Source organism: Melanostigma gelatinosum (assembly GCF_949748355.1).
Source record: "Melanostigma gelatinosum genome assembly, chromosome: 3".
NCBI lineage: Eukaryota > Metazoa > Chordata > Actinopteri > Perciformes > Zoarcidae > Melanostigma > Melanostigma gelatinosum.
The window spans coordinates 30,687,991-30,708,602 of NC_136636.1; the positions used below are offsets into that span (position 1 = coordinate 30,687,991).

Consider the following 20,612-nt stretch of genomic DNA (forward strand, 5'->3'; position numbering starts at 1 on the left):
CTGGACGAGCAGATGAGGGGTGCCAAAGATGACAACGCCCTCCTGGAGTTCCAGCCACCAGACCTGGATGGCCTGTTGGTGATCGACAGCTGGCAACACGAATCAGAGCCGGAGGACGACGTTCTCATCATCACCGCCGAGGACGACGACGAGTTCTTAGAGGATTACTTGGGGCACGATACGGCAGCCTGAGACCTCAAGAAGGGGGTGTCAAGAAGAGTTGACCCCTCAGAGCTGCCTCGGTAACATGTGAGCACATTCAAGGGAGAATCAGGATATAAAAGCACAAAGCATATACTCAGATTAAAGTGTAATCAAAAGATAAAGTGTATGAATTATAGGACAAAATGTTTAATCAATAAGTAACGAATGTTTAAAATGCATAGAGTGATTTAACTATTGTAATAAGTGATTAACAAATGTTCTGTGTGACTGGAGCTGAGATAGGAATGTATTAGTCAGAATGAGTCAGAATGACATTGCAAAATCAGTGGCAGATGTTATGGGTGGGGTTAAGAGGAGAGTGTTGCAACATATTGCAAGAGATGAATCAGAGGCAGGAAGCCTGGACTTATATGGACTTGTTCAAGAACCCAACGACCTCTCCAGAGGGAGGGGGGGATGAGCTCATGTATTGAACAAGGGGGGCTGATTAAGCCCGAATGAGGAATATAAGGAGACGTTTGCATGCAGCAAGCTGGGATTTCTACACGAGCGCCGTCCAAGTGCGCTGCGGAGGAGATACGGACGATCGCAACTGATGTATTGAGGACTTCGTCTCTGTTCACGGAAAGAAAGACCGCTGTTCGTGGACAATAAGATTTAAAGACGGAGGTTTTCCTCTCCCCACTGCTCGACTCTTAACATCTGGACAACGGAGAAGACGTAGCAGCCCGAGAAAGACTTTGTACTGAGTTTTGAGGACTGTTGAACGGGCTCCGTTGCAGAGCGGGAGGACCGAGGGTCTGGCCAGACCCTCGCTCCTAAACAACTCCAAAAGAACCTTTTCATCGCACCATTGAACATCCAGCTCCAGCCGAGCCGTCTCGGCGACTAAAACTAATGAGTATAATCGAAGAAGAAAATTAAGTGACTGATTGAGTGTAGTGACATTTTATGTGAGCTGTAGCTTTAACCCTTGCAAACTAACCAAATATAACCTGCAATAAATATCTAATCTGCATTTAAAGTAAAATTCTCAAAGTGCATTCATTTGCTCGAGTAGTAAGAAGTTCCTCGTGGTAGTAAAAAGTTAAAGCCATTGTATGTCTAACAACTGAGTTCTGAAAGGTTATCCTAGAGACCGAATCCACTTAACAATCCCTTACGGTTTTAGAAAGAATTAATCCTAGCCGTTAAAACCTAACCTGGCATTTACCAAGAGCACGGATCCATAAGAGGGAAGCTGCCATAACCGACGCGACTGGTGGGAGCGCCCGGGGCCAGGACTGGTCTCTCGGCCGAGTGCGCTCAGACCGGAGGAAGCAGGCTAGACGTTGGGAGTAACGGCAGTTAGCGAGCCAGGCGAGTTCCCTCGCCAGAACACCAGCTCGACAATCTTTTAATAGAGAGCTGAGTCAGTAAGTAGCCCCGTATCGGGCCAGAAGTACCCCAGGATCTAACATCTCCTAACCTAACCGCGCCCTCTCCTAACCCTAACCCAACCGCACTCTCTCCTAACCCAACCGCACTCTCCCCTAACCCAACCGCACTCTCCTAACCCCACCGCACTCTCTCCTAACCCAACCGCACTCTCTCCTAACCCAACCGCACTCTCTCCTAACCCTAACCCAACCGCACTCTCCCCTAACCCAACCGCACTCTCTCCTAACCCAAACGCACTCTCTCCTAACCCTAACCCAACCGCATTCTCTCCTAACCCAACCGCACTCTCCCCTAACCCAACCGCACTCTCTCTTAACACTAACCCAACCGCACTCTCCTAACCTAACCGCGCCCTCTCCTAACCCTAACCCAACCGCACTCTCCCCTAACCCAACCGCACTCTCTCCTAACCCAACCGCACTCTCTCCTAACCCTAACCCAACCGCACTCTCTCCTAACCCAACCGCACTCTCTCCTAACCCTAACCCAACCGCATTCTCCCCTAACCCAACCGCACTCTCTCTTAACCCTAACCCAACCGCACTCTCCTAACCTAACCGCGCGCTCTCCTAACCCTAACCCAACCGCACTCTCCCCTAACCCAACCGCACTCTCTCCTAACCCAACCGCACTCTCTCCTAACCCTAACCCAACCGCATTCTCTCCTAACCCAACCGCACTCTCCCCTAACCCAACCGCACTCTCTCTTAACCCTAACCCAACCGCACTCTCCTAACCTAATCGCGCCCTCTCCTAACCCTAACCCAACCGCACTCTCTCCTAACCCAACCGCACTCTCCCCTAACCCAACCGCACTCTCCTAACCCCACCGCACTCTCTCCTAACCCAACCGCACTCTCTCCTAACCCTAACCCAACCGCACTCTCCCCTAACCCAACCGCACTCTCTCCTAACCCAACCGCACTCTCTCCTAACCCTAACCCAACCGCATTCTCTCCTAACCCAACCGCACTCTCCCCTAACCCAACCGCACTCTCTCTTAACACTAACCCAACCGCACTCTCCTAACCTAACCGCGCCCTCTCCTAACCCTAACCCAACCGCACTCTCCCCTAACCCAACCGCACTCTCTCCTAACCCAACCGCACTCTCTCCTAACCCTAACCCAACCGCATTCTCTCCTAACCCAACCGCACTCTCCCCTAACCCAACCGCACTCTCTCTTAACCCTAACCCAACCGCACTCTCCTAACCTAACCGCGCCCTCTCCTAACCCTAACCCAACCGCACTCTCTCCTAACCCAACCGCACTCTCCCCTAACCCAACCGCACTCTCCTAACCCCACCGCACTCTCTCCTAACCCAACCGCACTCTCCCCTAACCCAACCGCACTCTCTCCTAACCCAACCGCACTCTCTCCTAACCCTAACCCAACCGCACTCTCTCCTAACCCAACCGCACTCTCTCCTAACCCAACCGCACTCTCCCCTAACCCAACCACACTCTCCCCTAACCCAACCGCACTCTCTCCTAACCCAACCGCACTCTCCTAACCTAACCGCGCCCTCTCCTAACCCTAACCCAACCGCACTCTCCCCTAACCCAACCGCACTCTCTCCTAACCCAACCGCACTCTCTCCTAACCCAACCGCACTCTCCCCTAACCCAACCGCACTCTCTCCTAACCCAACCGCACTCTCCCCTAACCCAACCGCACTCTCCTAACCCCACCGCACTCTCTCCTAACCCAACCGCACTCTCTCCTAACCCAACCGCACTCTCTCCTAACCCTAACCCAACCGCACTCTCCCCTAACCCAACCGCACTCTCTCCTAACCCAACCGCACTCTCTCCTAACCCTAACCCAACCGCATTCTCTCCTAACCCAACCGCACTCTCCCCTAACCCAACCGCACTCTCTCTTAACCCTAACCCAACCGCACTCTCCTAACCTAACCGCGCCCTCTCCTAACCCTAACCCAACCGCACTCTCCCCTAACCCAACCGCACTCTCTCCTAACCCAACCGCACTCTCTCCTAACCCTAACCCAACCGCATTCTCTCCTAACCCAACCGCACTCTCCCCTAACCCAACCGCACTCTCTCTTAACCCTAACCCAACCGCACTCTCCTAACCTAACCGCGCCCTCTCCTAACCCTAACCCAACCGCACTCTCTCCTAACCCAACCGCACTCTCCCCTAACCCAACCGCACTCTCCTAACCCCACCGCACTCTCTCCTAACCCAACCGCACTCTCTCCTAACCCTAACCCAACCGCACTCTCCCCTAACCCAACCGCACTCTCTCCTAACCCAACCGCACTCTCTCCTAACCCTAACCCAACCGCATTCTCTCCTAACCCAACCGCACTCTCCCCTAACCCAACCGCACTCTCTCTTAACACTAACCCAACCGCACTCTCCTAACCTAACCGCGCCCTCTCCTAACCCTAACCCAACCGCACTCTCCCCTAACCCAACCGCACTCTCTCCTAACCCAACCGCACTCTCTCCTAACCCTAACCCAACCGCATTCTCTCCTAACCCAACCGCACTCTCCCCTAACCCAAGCGCACTCTCTCTTAACCCTAACCCAACCGCACTCTCCTAACCTAACCGCGCCCTCTCCTAACCCTAACCCAACCGCACTCTCTCCTAACCCAACCGCACTCTCCCCTAACCCAACCGCACTCTCCTGACCCCACCGCACTCTCTCCTAACCCAACCGCACTCTCTCCTAACCCAACCGCACTCTCTCCTAACCCTAACCCAACCGCACTCTCCCCTAACCCAACCGCACTCTCTCCTAACCCAACCGCACTCTCTCCTAACCCTAACCCAACCGCATTCTCTCCTAACCCAACCGCACTCTCCCCTAACCCAACCGCACTCTCTCTTAACCCTAACCCAACCGCACTCTCCTAACCTAACCGCGCCCTCTCCTAACCCTAACCCAACCGCACTCTCTCCTAACCCAACCGCACTCTCCCCTAACCCAACCGCACTCTCCCCTAACCCAACCGCACTCTCTCTTAACCCTAACCCAACCGCACTCTCTCCTAACCCAACCGCACTCTCTCCTAACCCTAACCCAACCGCACTCTCCCCTAACCCAACCGCACTCTCTCCTAACCCAACCGCACTCTCCCCTAACCCAACCGCACTCTCCTAACCCCACCGCACTCTCTCCTAACCCAACCGCACTCTCTCCTAACCCAACCGCACTCTCTCCTAACCCTAACCCAACCGCACTCTCCCCTAACCCAACCGCACTCTCTCCTAACCCAACCGCACTCTCTCCTAACCCTAACCCAACCGCATTCTCTCCTAACCCAACCGCACTCTCCCCTAACCCAACCGCACTCTCTCCTAACCCTAACCCAACCGCACTCTCCCCTAACCCAACCGCACTCTCTCCTAACCCAACCGCACTCTCTCCTAACCCTAACCCAACCGCATTCTCTCCTAACCCAACCGCACTCTCCCCTAACCCAACCGCACTCTCTCTTAACCCTAACCCAACCGCACTCTCCTAACCTAACCGCGCCCTCTCCTAACCCTAACCCAACCGCACTCTCTCCTAACCCAACCGCACTCTCCCCTAACCCAACCGCACTCTCCTAACCCCACCGCACTCTCTCCTAACCCAACCGCACTCTCTCCTAACCCAACCGCACTCTCTCCTAACCCTAACCCAACCGCACTCTCCCCTAACCCAACCGCACTCTCTCCTAACCCAACCGCACTCTCTCCTAACCCTAACCCAACCGCATTCTCTCCTAACCCAACCGCACTCTCCCCTAACCCAACCGCACTCTCTCTTAACCCTAACCCAACCGCACTCTCCTAACCTAACCGCGCCCTCTCCTAACCCTAACCCAACCGCACTCTCCCCTAACCCAACCGCACTCTCTCCTAACCCAACCGCACTCTCTCCTAACCCAACCACATTCTCTCCTAACCCAACCGCACTCTCCCCTAACCCAACCGCACTCTCTCTTAACCCTAACCCAACAGCACTCTCCTAACCTAACCGCGCCCTCTCCTAACCCTAACCCAACCGCACTCTCTCCTAACCCAACCGCACTCTCCCCTAACCCAACCGCACTCTCCTAACCCCACCGCACTCTCTCCTAACCCAACCGCACTCTCTCCTAACCCAACCGCACTCTCCCCTAACCCAACCGCACTCTCCTAACCCCACCGCACTCTCTCCTAACCCAACCGCACTCTCCCCTAACCCAACCGCACTCTCTCCTAACCCAACCGCACTCTCTCCTAACCCTAACCCAACCGCACTCTCTCCTAACCCAACCGCACTCTCTCCTAACCCAACCGCACTCTCTCCTAACCCTAACCCAACCGCATTTTCTCCTAACCCAACCGCACTCTCCCCTAACCCAACCGCACTCTCTCTTAACACTAACCCAACCGCACTCTCCTAACCTAACCGCGCCCTCTCCTAACCCTAACCCAACCGCACTCTCCCCTAACCCAACCGCACTCTCCTAACCTAACCGCGCCCTCTCCTAACCCTAACCCAACCGCACTCTCTCCTAACCCAACCGCACTCTCCCCTAACCCAACCGCACTCTCCTAACCCCACCGCACTCTCTCCTAACCCAACCGCACTCTCTCCTAACCCAACCGCACTCTCTCCTAACCCTAACCCAACCGCACTCTCCCCTAACCCAACCGCACTCTCTCCTAACCCAACCGCACTCTCTCCTAACCCTAACCCAACCGCATTCTCTCCTAACCCAACCGCACTCTCCCCTAACCCAACCGCACTCTCTCTTAACCCTAACCCAACCGCACTCTCCTAACCTAACCGCGCCCTCTCCTAACCCTAACCCAACCGCACTCTCCCCTAACCCAACCGCACTCTCTCCTAACCCAACCGCACTCTCTCCTAACCCTAACCCAACCGCATTCTCTCCTAACCCAACCGCACTCTCCCCTAACCCAACCGCACTCTCTCTTAACCCTAACCCAACCGCACTCTCCTAACCTAACCGCGCCCTCTCCTAACCCTAACCCAACCGCACTCTCTCCTAACCCAACCGCACTCTCCCCTAACCCAACCGCACTCTCCTAACCCCACCGCACTCTCTCCTAACCCAGCCGCACTCTCTCCTAACCCAACCGCACTCTCTCCTAACCCTAACCCAACCGCACTCTCCCCTAACCCAACCGCACTCTCTCCTAACCCAACCGCACTCTCTCCTAACCCTAACCCAACCGCATTCTCTCCTAACCCAACCGCACTCTCCCCTAACCCAACCGCACTCTCTCTTAACCCTAACCCAACCGCACTCTCCTAACCTAACCGCGCCCTCTCCTAACCCTAACCCAACCGCACTCTCCCCTAACCCAACCGCACTCTCTCCTAACCCAACCGCACTCTCTCCTAACCCAACCGCACTCTCTCCTAACCCAACCGCACTCTCCCCTAACCCAACCGCACTCTCCTAACCCCACCGCACTCTCTCCTAACTCAACCGCACTCTCTCCTAACCCAACCGCACTCTCTCCTAACCCAACCGCACTCTCTCCTAACCCAACCGCACTCTCCCCTAACCCAACCGCACTCTCTCCTAACCCAACCGCACTCTCTCCTAACCCTAACCCAACCGCACTCTCTCCTAACCCTAACCCAACCGCACTCTCTCCTAACCCAACCGCACTCTCCCCTAACCCAACCACACTCTCCCCTAACCCAACCGCACTCTCTCCTAACCCAACCGCACTCTCTCCTAACCCAACCGCACTCTCTCCTAACCCTAACCCAACCGCACTCTCCCCTAACCCAACCGCACTCTCTCCTAACACAACCGCACTCTCTCCTAACCCAACCGCACTCTCCCCTAACCCAACCGCACTCTCCTAACCCAACCGCACTCTCCCCTAACCCAACCGCACTCTCCGCTAACCCAACAGCACTCTCCCCTAACCCAACCGCACTCTCCCCTAACCCCACCGCACTCTCTCCTAACCCAACCGCACTCTCCGCTAACCCAACCGCACTCTCCCCTAACCCAACCGCACTCTCCCCTAACCCAACCGCACTCTCCCCTAACCCAACCGCACTCTCTGCTAACCCAACCGCACTCTCCCCTAACCCAACCGCACTCTCCGCTAACCCAACCGCACTCTCCCCTAACCCAACCGCACTCTCTCCTAACCCTAACCCAACCGCACTCTCTCCTAACCCTAACCCAACCGCACTCTCCCCTAACCCAACCGCACTCTCCCCTAACCCAACCGCACTCTCTGCTAACCCAACCGCACTCTCCCCTAACCCAACCGCACTCTCCGCTAACCCAACCGCACTCTCCCCTAACCCAACCGCACTCTCTCCTAACCCTAACCCAACCGCACTCTCTCCTAACCCTAACCCAACCGCACTCTCCCCTAACCCAACCGCACTCTCCCCTAACCCAACCGCACTCTCTCCTAACCCTTACTGCGCCGTTTTGTTGCCTAAATCTAATTTCCTGTGAAAAGTGAGATTGATTTGGAAACATTGATGCTCGAGCGGTAACTCGGCCATCATAGAGTGAAGTTTAGGGCCACTGACCAAGCCTTGGTATTTGATGAGTTGGGAGTGTGAATGTGTTGGCTGCATACTTACATCACTCAATGAATCAATCATGTATCATATATAATCACATTATGGCCCCATAGGTCTACAATACATGACCTCATGTAGCTGAAAATGCGTCTCATAATAAAGACAAGCTGCCATACCAAGCTAAAGAAGAGAAAGAAGAGAAAGAAGATGGGATTAGAGAAGGAAAATAACACATAAAGGCTATGGAAAAACTAATTTAGATGATATTCAACATAAAGAGCACAACAATAATCCACTTAAGATGAGCACAAACTAGGTATCTGATAGATCACAGAGAGCATCTCATGTTGCCACTTCTAGGTGGAAGGCTGACACATTCAATTCCACCAGATCTGTGTCCTTTCACCTTTGACTAAGACTGCTCCCACACAATGAACACACAATAAAACAAACCTGTGCAACAAATGAGTGTGATTGTTTCAGCATGGCTCTGTTAGCAGCTGCATGTAGCTACATTATGATACACATGCTCCCATTGGCTGGTTACTGATAATTAATCAATTCACATGCATGCAGAATACTACCGGCTTGGCGCCAATTTGAGTTCACGAAGGATTTAAGTGGCCAAACTCATATGCCTGTAAAGAAACCAAGGAGCTGCACTGTTTCCAGACAACAAGCACTGTAACATAAACATGTCCCAGCTGATTTCAATCAGCTGATTCTATATGCAATGATTTATGATCTCAAGGGAGTAGAAATAACGGTTTGTTCTCTATAGTTAAGTTATAATTACTGCTCGACACACACGGAGCGGCAGTGTTTGACGTAGCAATGAGAACAGGCTGCACACTGGACTTATTGGCTGAGGGTAAGAACCCAACATGGGCTCCGAGAGCTCTTTACTGATGTCCAGATGAGTCGTGAACACAGCACAGCAAGAAGAACAGAGAGGCAGGCAGAGGGCCGGGTCTCTGTGCAGACACCACCTCTAGTGGGCCACAAGGGATGATTGAGAGTGTTGTTTTTGTATCAGTCTATATATACTTTGAGGAAATTGTTGTTCGACAATAAGACACAATAATGATCAATCATGAAGTAGAGTAAAAAGAAGGGCATTGGACTGTATATTGGCCACCTGGTTAAGATGACCATGTAATCACAAGGTCCCCAGTTCAACGGTTTGGACCTTGGTTGCATGTTTGACCTTTCTTCACATAGACCGCCTGTATCTCTACCGTCACTATCACACTTACTGCGGTCACTGTAGAATGTCAGCCAGCTTCTCCTGGTAGTACTCGTAGTTTTCTTTGCAGTCCTCCCACAGGTTCAGAGGTTCTTCTTCGTTCTCCACAAAGGTATCCCAGGTGTAGGAGAAGTCTAGAGGCTTCATCACTCTCAGCTTACAGCCAGCAGCGTGCATGGCCTTCAGTCCGGCCTGGATCTCTGTTTCCTCCCACTCGAACAGCCGAGCAGCAAAGATGCTCAACTTGATGTTTTTCCTGGCCTTCAACACTTCAGCTATCTTTGCTGCACAAGCAGAGCATGGACTGGAAGACACATACCTGAAATGGACAGAATGAAGAGAAACGTTTTTTCATTTCACACGTCTCTGAATATAATTGTGTCAGTGCATTATTAGCATGATCATTTTCAGATGTGATTTCATTTGTGGACATAGAACTTTTCATTTTTGTGTACAGGTATGGAGCTAAAAGGGGCACGCCACCACTTGTACATGACATGGTCCGTTCACACTGAAGGAGAGAACTGAAACCTGAGAGCATATCTGCTTTAAACATTTCACATCTGGAAGTAGCTTACGTAGCTTAGAGATCATTATTTATGACTCTCAACCTTGACCTTGTTCTTCCATGACTTTTCACATTTGTTTTTATTTCTCTAGAATTAGAGGAATGATGCAATTACTTTGGCATTTGATCGATTGTTGAGTTTCTGGCATGTCAACATAAAACGATTATTTTAAATCCCAAAATAATCTGTTGAAGTTTGATTAATTAATAGTTAAGATCTGAATTGTAATTGATAGTGCTGTATGTATTACAACACATAGTATAATATGGGGAATTCGTCTGGCTAACTTATTGTGTATTTCATAATAAAATGAACTAAAGGAAAGAAAGGTTCTGCTGATCGTTTGAAGTTCTTATTTTCTCTGTAAAAACATGAACATACTGAATCTGGAACATACAATATAAAGTTAAAATAAAACTTAAATTTGACATTTCTCAGTATAAAGTTAGGAGATTGTTGTGATGTACATACAAGCATCTATACGAGTGCAAGTGACAACACTTTCAAAATTGTCATGGAAACAATATTTTCAGTCCTGACAAAAACATATTGTCCAGACTGAAAATGAGTTGTCTTTTAATCAGCTACATTTTCTATACCACATAGCATGTGAGAGTTTAAGAGAGGTATGTACCAGGTGATTGTGTATCTGAGTGAAGGATCGTAGTTCGGGATGCACTGTATGAAGAAGGCCTCCTCAGCATGCGACCCCGTATGCTCATCCTCCAAATAGCCCCTCAGTAGCCCGTCAGCTGTGTTCCCCAAATCTACCAGGTAACACAGGAAGGTCTTGTTGCGTCCCGATGAGTATTCCACGTTCTTGAACTGGAACTTGAAGGCAAAAGGATCAATCCGGTCCCTGTGTAATAGAATAAATGAAAGAAACATTGTTATGTTACTTTCAGAATTCTAAAATGATGCGAAACCAATAGGAGACTGTTTCTTTATTATCTCTGCCAGGAAGATCATGAGATTGGTTGCGTCTCTGTGTGTGTGTGTGTGTGTGTGTGTGTGTGTGTGTGTGAGTGACTGAGTATGCACCTGTGTCTGTCCACAGCTAATCTCGTATTCTGTTGCAGCAAACGGCATAATATTTTCGGTGTCCAGTTATGGTTGCATTGACTTCGCTCGTGATGCCCATAGCATTCACATTAGAGATCTATTTCTTGAAGTATCGTACTGAGCTTTTGTGTAGACCAGAGGTAGCCAGCACGGTGCCTGCGGGCACCTGGTCGCCCGCGGGGACCATGCGAGTCGCCCGCAAGGCATGTTCTAAAAATAGCACTAGGTCCCCATGGAGCTCCGTCTAAAAAGTGTAGTTTCTGTTCTTTTTGAATCAAAAACGCTTGCATTCATGTAGCTTTTAAAAGGAAGAGGCCGCCGCATCGCACTGGGTTTTCAGGTTCCGAATGGCGGGCGCTTCCCGTTGGCACCGGACGCACTGCCCCCCCGCGATCGCACACCGTCGTCGGGTCCGTCAGTCCTCGGAACAGGCCGCGGGGCAGCAACTCGTGGGTGGCGGGTAGAGGCGAGTCAACGCAGTACGATGGAAAAGGCCCAGACAAGAGGTTTAAACGCAGGCGCCCAAAGACGCTCGCGTGCCTCGGAGGGTTGGATCCCCCTCGGATATAGACGAGACCTTTTACTAGTTTCTTCGTGGAGAAAAAGGTACCCACAAAAAAGCTGGTGACTACAGACTACAGGCCGGCATGCAGGCTTCATTGCGCAATGCAAAGTTGACCCAGATTTCCCAAAATGTGGTGATTAGTACTAATGTACTAGGATTCATTTAAACATGTGAAAGAGTTGATTTGTTGATCATGATTTGTTCAAAAATGTTACAAAGGTAGTGGTTCGTACAAACGAGTCATGATGTGAAGATATTAATGATTCCCTAAACATTTTTAGAAATGATCATTTTTACAACAATGTAACAGGTGCGATTTTGAACAAAATACACAATCATTGTTCATAATTATTGTGAGGAATAATTAACATTGACATGTGATCAAACAGTCTCTTTACATATATTATGATTATTATGCTGCATTCACACCAAACGCGTCGCGAATATATCGCGCCGCGTATTCGCGTCCATCGCGATGCGAATATGCGGCAAAACGCCGGGGACCATTTGTGTTCATGTGTGAATCGCGCGAATCACGCTGGACGCACCGGAGAGGGGGCGGGGCTTATCGCTGTGAAAGCCGTTCAACTGTCCGCCATTAACCATGAATAAAACAACCTCTTTCTGCTTAGTACGTGTTGTGGAAGTCACAGATATCCCGGGAAACTAAACGCCGTCATGTCTGGTTCATAATATTGTTCAGAGGAGCTCCGTGGATTTTATCGAGCTGTATTCACTGTGTAGCAAGCCACCGGTCGCTGTTTACTACAGCTGTATGAACACAAAATAAACTGATTTGGCTGTGATTCAACGGCAATAAACCGACAAAAAGGGACTCTGAAATAACTGCGTAATGATGCCGATTTGATCGTAGAGCTCTGGGTGAACACAGACGGGCTGCTCTGAATTTATTTCCTGATTCAGCAACGGCAGGAAGTCGCTGATGACAGGGGGAGCAACTCAACGCTGATAGGCTACCGCGCCGGGGCGTAACGCTAATATTTCGCAGAAGTTGAAAAATTTCAATCGCCATCGCAGATTCGCGCCGCGACAGTCTCATCGCGTCTGTGCAAAGACTTTGTATGTAATCGACTCACGCGAATAATTAGCGGCGCGTTTGGTGTGAACGCAGCATCAAAAGGTGATCTGTGCAACTTTGTTATTCATGAAGTTTGAATCAAACAAGTAGCCCTTCGTACTGCTCAGTACCCTTGAAGTAGCTCTCAGTTTCAAAAATGTTGGTGACCCCTGCTTTAGACCAATGTAAACAATGTATAATCTTAAATTGCAGGAGGCCATGTCTAGCACACACTGAAGTCCTATGAATCTGTTCTACAGCTGATCTCTTTAGTCGGTCATTCTTCCAAGCTGATTTCAATTGTTCCATAGTTGTACTTGTCAACTAAGAGAGTTTCTTATAAATATATTTGATATACCTCTATTACTGTCAGGATCTCGCCGAAGTATCGTTTACGTTTGAGACTGGTTTGGAGAGTTAGCATGATGGATTACTGTGTTTAACAAAGTTCTGCACTTGCAGTTATTTAATGATTTTTTTAATCTGCTCAAATTATGGAAATACCTGATACATAAATATTTAAAATGAGGGCGCATAAGAGTGATTTTCAATGAGCGGACTTTGGAGGGAACCAACCTGCCATTCATAATATTTTCGGACCTGGGACCAAATCTTGAGTGTGTGAGAAACTACTGGATTGTCTAATGATTTGGTTTACAGTGGCTAGGACTGAGAGTACCATAGTTTAGGAGAAGAGGGGGAGCAATATGCCCTTTCTATGTTTAGCAATAAAGGAGGTTGTTTGGTAGCCAGTAGGTCATCATCCTTATATTACATGCTCAATATTAAAGGTGACATTTTGGCAACCCTACCCCTCCTGCTGATTTGGGTCTCTGTGAGAGTGCCTTCCCGACTCTCGGTATTCTTTTATTCCAATCTGAATGTTATCTATGCTGCCAAAAAAATACCTTTTTCATGTATATTGGAATACATTGGTACAAACAAATAATTCCGAGAGGATGGTCTTTTTAACATGATATTAATTTGGCTTGCTAAAGATATGGGCATATGGGACCATCTCTGCAGATCTTGCGTTGTTTGTTGGAATGATTTTAAGAAATTCTTCTTCTAAAGATCTGCACATTTTTAGTAACATTGAATCCTTTATATTGTAACAGCCCCGGGGTGGTCAGGGGTGTTACTGGACAATATGCAATACTTATAAAGACACGGAGACTTAAAGACGTGGCAATCAAATACTTTACTGGGGTATTGGAAATGACACAGCAGCCACACAGCCAATACAAGTCCGTTAAGCAAGAGAAGGGTCTAGGTGCAGTTCCGGGGTCTGATACACAAGGCGCAATTCTCGTACGGTCCAGGGATGGGGCAGGGGCGTCGTTCTCCTCCAAGCAGGGGTCAGTAGCCGGGGGCAATCCAGTTGGGGTAGTCTTCCGTTCCAGGGTCGTTGGCTAAGTAGTCTCACAATATCTCACCGTCTTGAATGGTTTCACCTAAGTTACTTCCCCCGACTTCACATCTTCCTTCTCCTTTTATATCCGCCCATGAAGCTCCCCTGGCCGGCTCTCTCAGGTGGGCCTTGTTGCGCTGATTGCCTGCTGGCACTACGGGGGCGTGTGCAAAGTGCAATCCATTTCTCTCTGGTAGTCTGTAGTATCTTCCTGCCATCACTACTCCCTGGGCTCGCCCACCCCGGCTGCCACACACCCCCCCCCTTAAATCTGACCTGGGGGGAGGACTGCTCCAGGAACACCAGGCGTCCCTGCGGGACAAGGCATCGGCGTTTCCGTGAGCGGCACCGGATCTGTGGACGACAGAGAAGGCATAGGGCTGCAGAGACAGAAACCAGCGGGTGACCCGGGCGTTATTTTCTTTATTTCTCGACATCCATACCAATGGGGCATGGTCGGTGACCAGAGTGAACTTTCGTCCCAATAAGTAATATTTGAGCTCCCCCAGGGCCCACTTGATGGCTAGGCATTCTTTTTCCACTGTGGAATATTTCTGTTCCCTGGGCAAGAGTTTTCTGCTGATGTATGTTATCGGGTGTTCCTCACCATTCTGTACTTGGGCCAGGACGGCGCCTACCCCGGTCTCTGATGCGTCGGTCTGGACCACCAACGGTTTCTCAAAGTCCGGGGTCACCAACACTGGTTCTGAACACAGCACCCTCTTGAGGTTCTCGAAGGCCTCCTCTGTCTCTGCTGTCCACTGGATCCGCTCTGGCAGCCGGTTTCCTGTTAGGTCCGTCAGGGGAGCTGCAAGGGAGGAAAAGTGGGGGACAAATCGCCTGTAATAGCTCGCCAGTCCAATAAATGCCCTTACTTGTTTCTTGGTGCGGGGGCGGGGCCATTCCCGGATCGCCTCGACCTTCCCTACCTGGGGCTTGACGCAGCCTCGCCCAATGGTGTACCCCAGGTAATCCGCATCTCGGAGGCCGAGGCGACACTTTTTGGGGTTAGCTGTTAGCCCCGCTCCCCTCAGGGCTCGGAGCACGGCGTCGACCCGACGCAGGTGGGTCCCCCACTCCTCCCCATGTACGACGATGTCGTCTAGGTACGCCGCGGCATACTCTCGGTGGGGCCGAAGGACTTGGTCCATCAGCCTCTGGTAGGTAGGTGGGGCCCCGTGGAGACCGAAGGGGAGCCGTTTGTACTGGTACAGCCCCTCGGGGGTGGCGAAGGCTGTCTTCTCTCTGGCCTCGGGGGCCAAGGCCACTTGCCAGTAGCCCTTCGTGAGGTCCAGGGTGGTAATGAATCTGGCACTCCCTACCCGTTCGATCATCTCGTCCACTCGTGGCATCGGGTAGGCGTCGAATTTGGAGATCTGGTTGAGCTGGCGGAAGTCATTGCAGAACCTGACTGAGCCGTCAGGTTTGGGGACGAGGACGATGGGGCTACACCACTCGCTTCTGGAGGGCTCGATGATGTCCGCCTGCAACATTTTGCGTACCTCTGTCTCAATGGCGGTCCTCCTGGCTTCTGGCACCCGATACGGCCTGAGACGTACCTTCTTCCCAGGTTCGGTATGTATGTGATGGTGGATGAGGTCGGTGTACCCCGGCTCTGGGGAGAAGACGTCCCGGAATCGGTCCACTAGCTCGCGGAGGTCTTGCTTTTGGCTGGGGGTCAGCTGCTCTCCCATGGGGACCTCTACTGCCTCCGTCTTTCCTGTGGTGGGAGGGGAAGAGAGAGAGAGGGAAAATAGGGCCTCACGGGCCACCCATTTTTTTAGCAGGTTAATGTGATACACCTTTGTTGGATGTCGTCGCCCTGGTTGTCTTACCCTGTAGTTCACTTCTCCTATTTTTTCCATTATTTCATAGGGTCCATTCCACCGAGCCAGGAATTTGCACTCAGATGTGGGGACTAATACCAGGACTCGGTCCCCCGGGCTAAATTCTCTGGGCTGGGTTCCCCTATTGTAGACCCGGGCTTGGGCAGTCTGGGCCTCGGCCATGTGTTCTCGAACCATCGGCCAAATGGTTGCCATTCTCTCTCTTACCTCTTCCACGTGTTCCACCAGCGTACGGTGGGGTGATGGCTGGTGTTCCCAGGCCTCTTTGGCCAGGTCGAGGAGTCCCCGGGGCCGTCTTCCGTACAACAGCTCGAAGGGGGAAAATCCCGTGGAGGCCTGGGGAACCTCACGAATGGAGAACATGAGGAAAGGGAGCAGCTGATCCCAATTACGTCCGTCTGCCTCCATGGCTTTCCGGAGCATCCGTTTCAGGGTCTGATTAAACCTCTCTACTAGGCCGTCTGTCTGCGGGTGGTATACCGACGTTCTTAACTGGTTTACCTTCATTAGCCCGCACAGGTCCCTCATGATTCTTGACATGAAGGGGGTCCCCTGATCCGTCAAGATCTCGTCCGGGATGCCTACACGAGAAAATAACATCATTAATTCCCTGGCAATACCTTTGGTGGCCATGGTCCGAAGGGGAATGGCCTCTGGGTAGCGAGTGGCGTAATCCAGCACCACCAAGATGTACTGGAATCCCTTACTGGACCTTGGGAGGGGTCCCACCAAATCCATCGCAATCCTACTGAAGGGAATTGAAATAATGGGTAAGGGGATCAGCGGATTGCGATGGTGCGGCTGGGGGGCGACCCGCTGGCAGTCAGGACAGCTCCGGCAGTAGTCCTCCACCGTTTTTTTCACCCCGGGCCAGTAAAACCGGGCCTTGATTCTGTCCAGGGTTTTCTCCACCCCCAGGTGGGCCCCCAACAGGTGGGTGTGGGCCATCTGGAGCACCACCGACACAAAAGGGCGGGGCACCAATAACAACTCAAGGGGTGCCCCGTCCTTCATTACCACGTGATACAACAAATTAGCTTTAATGGCAAAGTGAGGGTAAATTAGTTGTCTTACCCCATCCATGGGTTTGCCGTCCACCACGGACACCTGTCGCAGGGCATTTTGGAGGTTGGCGTCCTCCAGCTGGGCGGTCCCGAAGCGTCCCGCTAGAGGGGCAGGCAGGGGTTGGTCCTCGGGGTTTAGTGGGAACAAATCAGCCCAGGCGTCCTCACTGGCCTGGCTTGGATCCCTTTCTTCGGGGGCTGGAAGAGGGTCCTCCTCCCTGGCTGGACGAAGGGCGGCTTCCGCGGCCCGGGCGGCGGCGCTGGCGGCGCCTTCTGAGAGGGGGGACGTGGAGCTCAGGGGGTCGGCCCCCTGGAACCCACACAACTTTCCTGGCGTGCGGTGCGGTTTTCGTGGTGGGGCTTTCTTCCCGTTGGCCAGGCCTCTCCATAGCCCCGGGAAGACAGTGGAGTCCCTTCCGATCAGGAGGTCCACCGGTAGGTCGGGTACCACCCCTGCCGGTCCGGTGCTCTTCCCCTGGGTGGTGTGAAGCTCTAGGATCGCGGTGGGGTAGTCTCTGGTCTCCCCGTGAATACAGGTGACTGATACTGTACTTTTCAGATAGGGTAGCTCGACGAAGTCGGGGCGGACGAGGGTGACGGCGCTGCCGGAGTCGACCAGGGCGGTCGCGTCATGCCCGTTCGCTCGTACTGGGGTGAGTGGGGCCAAATCGCCCTGTTGGGCCCAACAGGTGGTCAGTAGTCCACAGGGGTGACTAGTCTCGCTAGCTGTGGGCATGGGGGCGTCCCCCCGCTGTGGGCAGTTCCAGGCAATATGTCCCATCTCCCCACAGTCATAACACCTGCGGGTGTCGGGGGTTAACAGGGATCGGCGCTGGGGGGTTTCCACGGGAGGGGTCCTCATGGCCGGCTCTCGTGGGGAATCTCCCTGTTTCAACAGTCGGGGCCGGGTGGCTATTTCCATCTTGGGCGGTCTTCCCCCCCGCACCAGAGCCTGCGCCGCTTGCCAGCCCTCCATTACCTCAGTCAGTTCCTCGAGACTGCGGGGATTTTTTTGTCCTGCCAATTTTTTTGCTTCAAACGGTAATGACCTCAGTAATTTATCCATGATTACCCGATCAAGGGGGGAAAATGAGAGGGGCTCCGACATCAGCCAGGCGGTAGTGATCCGCGTGATATCATATAGTTGCGCTCTTGGAGAGAGGGTGGCATCATAATTCCACTCATGAAATCGCTGCGCTTTTGTCAGAAGAGTCACCCCGCTACGCTGAAGCACTTCCTCCTTCAGGGCTGCGTAGGTGACGGGTGAAATATTGGCCAGGTCTTGGTAAGCCCGTTGCGCGGTGCCCGTCAAAAAAGGAGCGATCAAGTCTGCCCACCGTTCCTCGGGCCATTGTTCACGTTTTGCAGTGATTTCGAAAGTCAGAAGGAAAGCTTCCACTTCGTCACTGGCTGTTTGTTTGACCAGGAAGCGCGAGGGATTCACTCGCTCCAGTCGTTTTACTTCCTGTTGGTTGGTTTGCAACTCCATATATTTTTCCATTTGCTGGTGGTGTTGGTGTTGTGTTTGCTGTTGAAGTTGCAGCATTTGTACTTGCAGCTGCAGTGCCTCTTCGTGCCTCCTCTGAGTCTCCGCATTGCTGGCTATGAGACCTGCGAGAAGCTCCTGCACAGGGTTGGGCGCGGACATTTTGATGTCGATACGACGCGTAATATAAATATTAGATATTGTCCAGAAGCCGGTTAGAATGCCCACATTCTCCACCAATGTAACAGCCCCGGGGTGGTCAGGGGTGTTACTGGACAATATGCAATACTTATAAAGACACGGAGACTTAAAGACGTGGCAATCAAATACTTTACTGGGGTATTGGAAATGACACAGCAGCCACACAGCCAATACAAGTCCGTTAAGCAAGAGAAGGGTCTAGGTGCAGTTCCGGGGTCTGATACACAAGGCGCAATTCTCGTACGGTCCAGGGATGGGGCAGGGGCGTCGTTCTCCTCCAAGCAGGGGTCAGTAGCCGGGGGCAATCCAGTTGGGGTAGTCTTCCGTTCCAGGGTCGTTGGCTAAGTAGTCTCACAATATCTCACCGTCTTGAATGGTTTCACCTAAGTTACTTCCCCCGACTTCACATCTTCCTTCTCCTTTTATATCCGCCCATGAAGCTCCCCTGGCCGGCTCTCTCAGGTGGGCCTTGTTGCGCTGATTGCCTGCTGGCACTACGGGGGCGTGTGCAAAGTGCAATCCATTTCTCTCTGGTAGTCTGTAGTATCTTCCTGCCATCACTACTCCCTGGGCTCGCCCACCCCGGCTGCCACAATATTTAAACTGGATTGAAACTTTACTGGATCATTTTCAAAAGAATGTTGATCAGCCATAACATTAATTGGGAACAATATACTTTTAGTTATGTTAAGCTTCTGTCCTGATGTCCAAATACACTTAAAACAGAATTCATCACGGGAACTGACTTCGAGTGGCAACGCATCATTCGCCATGAAAAATAAGCTGATGGTTGAGTGGCTTGGGATGCTCAAAAAGTCATGGAACTTTGTACATGTGTCATAAGTGATGGGAAGACATATTTTGTATGGGTTCTTGGCTTGGCTGTTGTACATTGTCTCCATAGCACCCCCTACACATTTTTGCAAACTCCTCCTACACGCTTGGTCCGATTGACACCAGATTTGCTGTATGTCATTATTGGATCGAGGTCATCAAAAGCTTTTTTATATCTCTTTGTGTTTATAAGACAAGCACCAATAAACTTCTTAGGGGCGTGCCTTATATATCAATACACAACTTCTCAACCATTTGTCCTAAAATCACCAAATTTGCAGCATAAGTGCAGATTGCATCCAGTAACATACCCTGACATTTTCTTTTCATTCAACCACGAGGGAGTGCTGCAGTAAACACGCGATTTTATGCTTTTTTGTCACTTTTTGCATTTTTCAGCCTTCGTACTCTTGCCTCTGAGGGACCCCTTTAAAGGGGACACATGTGTACTCTGTGTACAATTCAGTTTTGCGAAACAAATAATAAAAAATTAAAAAATACCTGTGTAACAAAGAGATTCTGGGCGAAACAACCATGGGAGCCATTTTACACACTGCAAAACACAATTATACATGAACTAAGATCATATCTAGAAGTTTTACCACAAAACCACGTTTTTTTGTACATAACCTGCCACGATGTCACCAGAAAATAAAATGGGTAAAAAACTCATGTTTTGATGGTTTTGGTGATGAAAAACAGACTTAATCCATCGGATTTTCGCGCAGCTCCTTCCTGCATGTCCTCCTGCATGTCTGTAACAAAATGGTAGGCGATTCTGCGAGATAGACCAATGCATGTAGACAGGGGGGTTCGCATAGCATTTCGCAATTTTTAGTCAGTAAACAGACCCGGATATTCTCAAACACCCCCGCATGGCTCCCGTTGGACTATCCCACATCCAAAAAGATGTCCCATGAATAAATCGGCCAATCACAGGCCTTACCAGGGTCACATACACCCACATTATGAGCCATTTATTTTTTATGATTGACAGATATGACACCTCAAAACTGCTCAAAGTTAATCCAAATGGTGTCAAACGGCTTTATTAGGATTATTGAACACTCTTAGTGATAAAACAAGTGAATATACAGTTCATATTTA

General features: G+C 51.1%; 1 protein-coding gene across 3 annotated transcripts in view; it reads right to left on the reverse strand.

Annotated features, from left to right (window-relative positions):
* The window catches only part of apobec2a (apolipoprotein B mRNA editing enzyme, catalytic polypeptide-like 2a), an 81,203-nt gene that overhangs the window by 53,419 nt on the left and 7,172 nt on the right, over positions 1 to 20,612 (reverse strand). For all 3 annotated transcript variants that reach the window (XM_079297197.1, XM_079297196.1, XM_079297195.1), the window contains exons 2-3: positions 10,592 to 10,816; positions 9,399 to 9,707 (exon numbers count right to left, since the gene is read on the reverse strand). In XM_079297197.1, coding sequence (XP_079153323.1) covers positions 9,404 to 9,707; positions 10,592 to 10,816 — 529 coding nt within the window. In that variant the 3' untranslated portion in view covers positions 9,399 to 9,403. The remainder of the gene's footprint in view (positions 1 to 9,398; positions 9,708 to 10,591; positions 10,817 to 20,612) is intronic.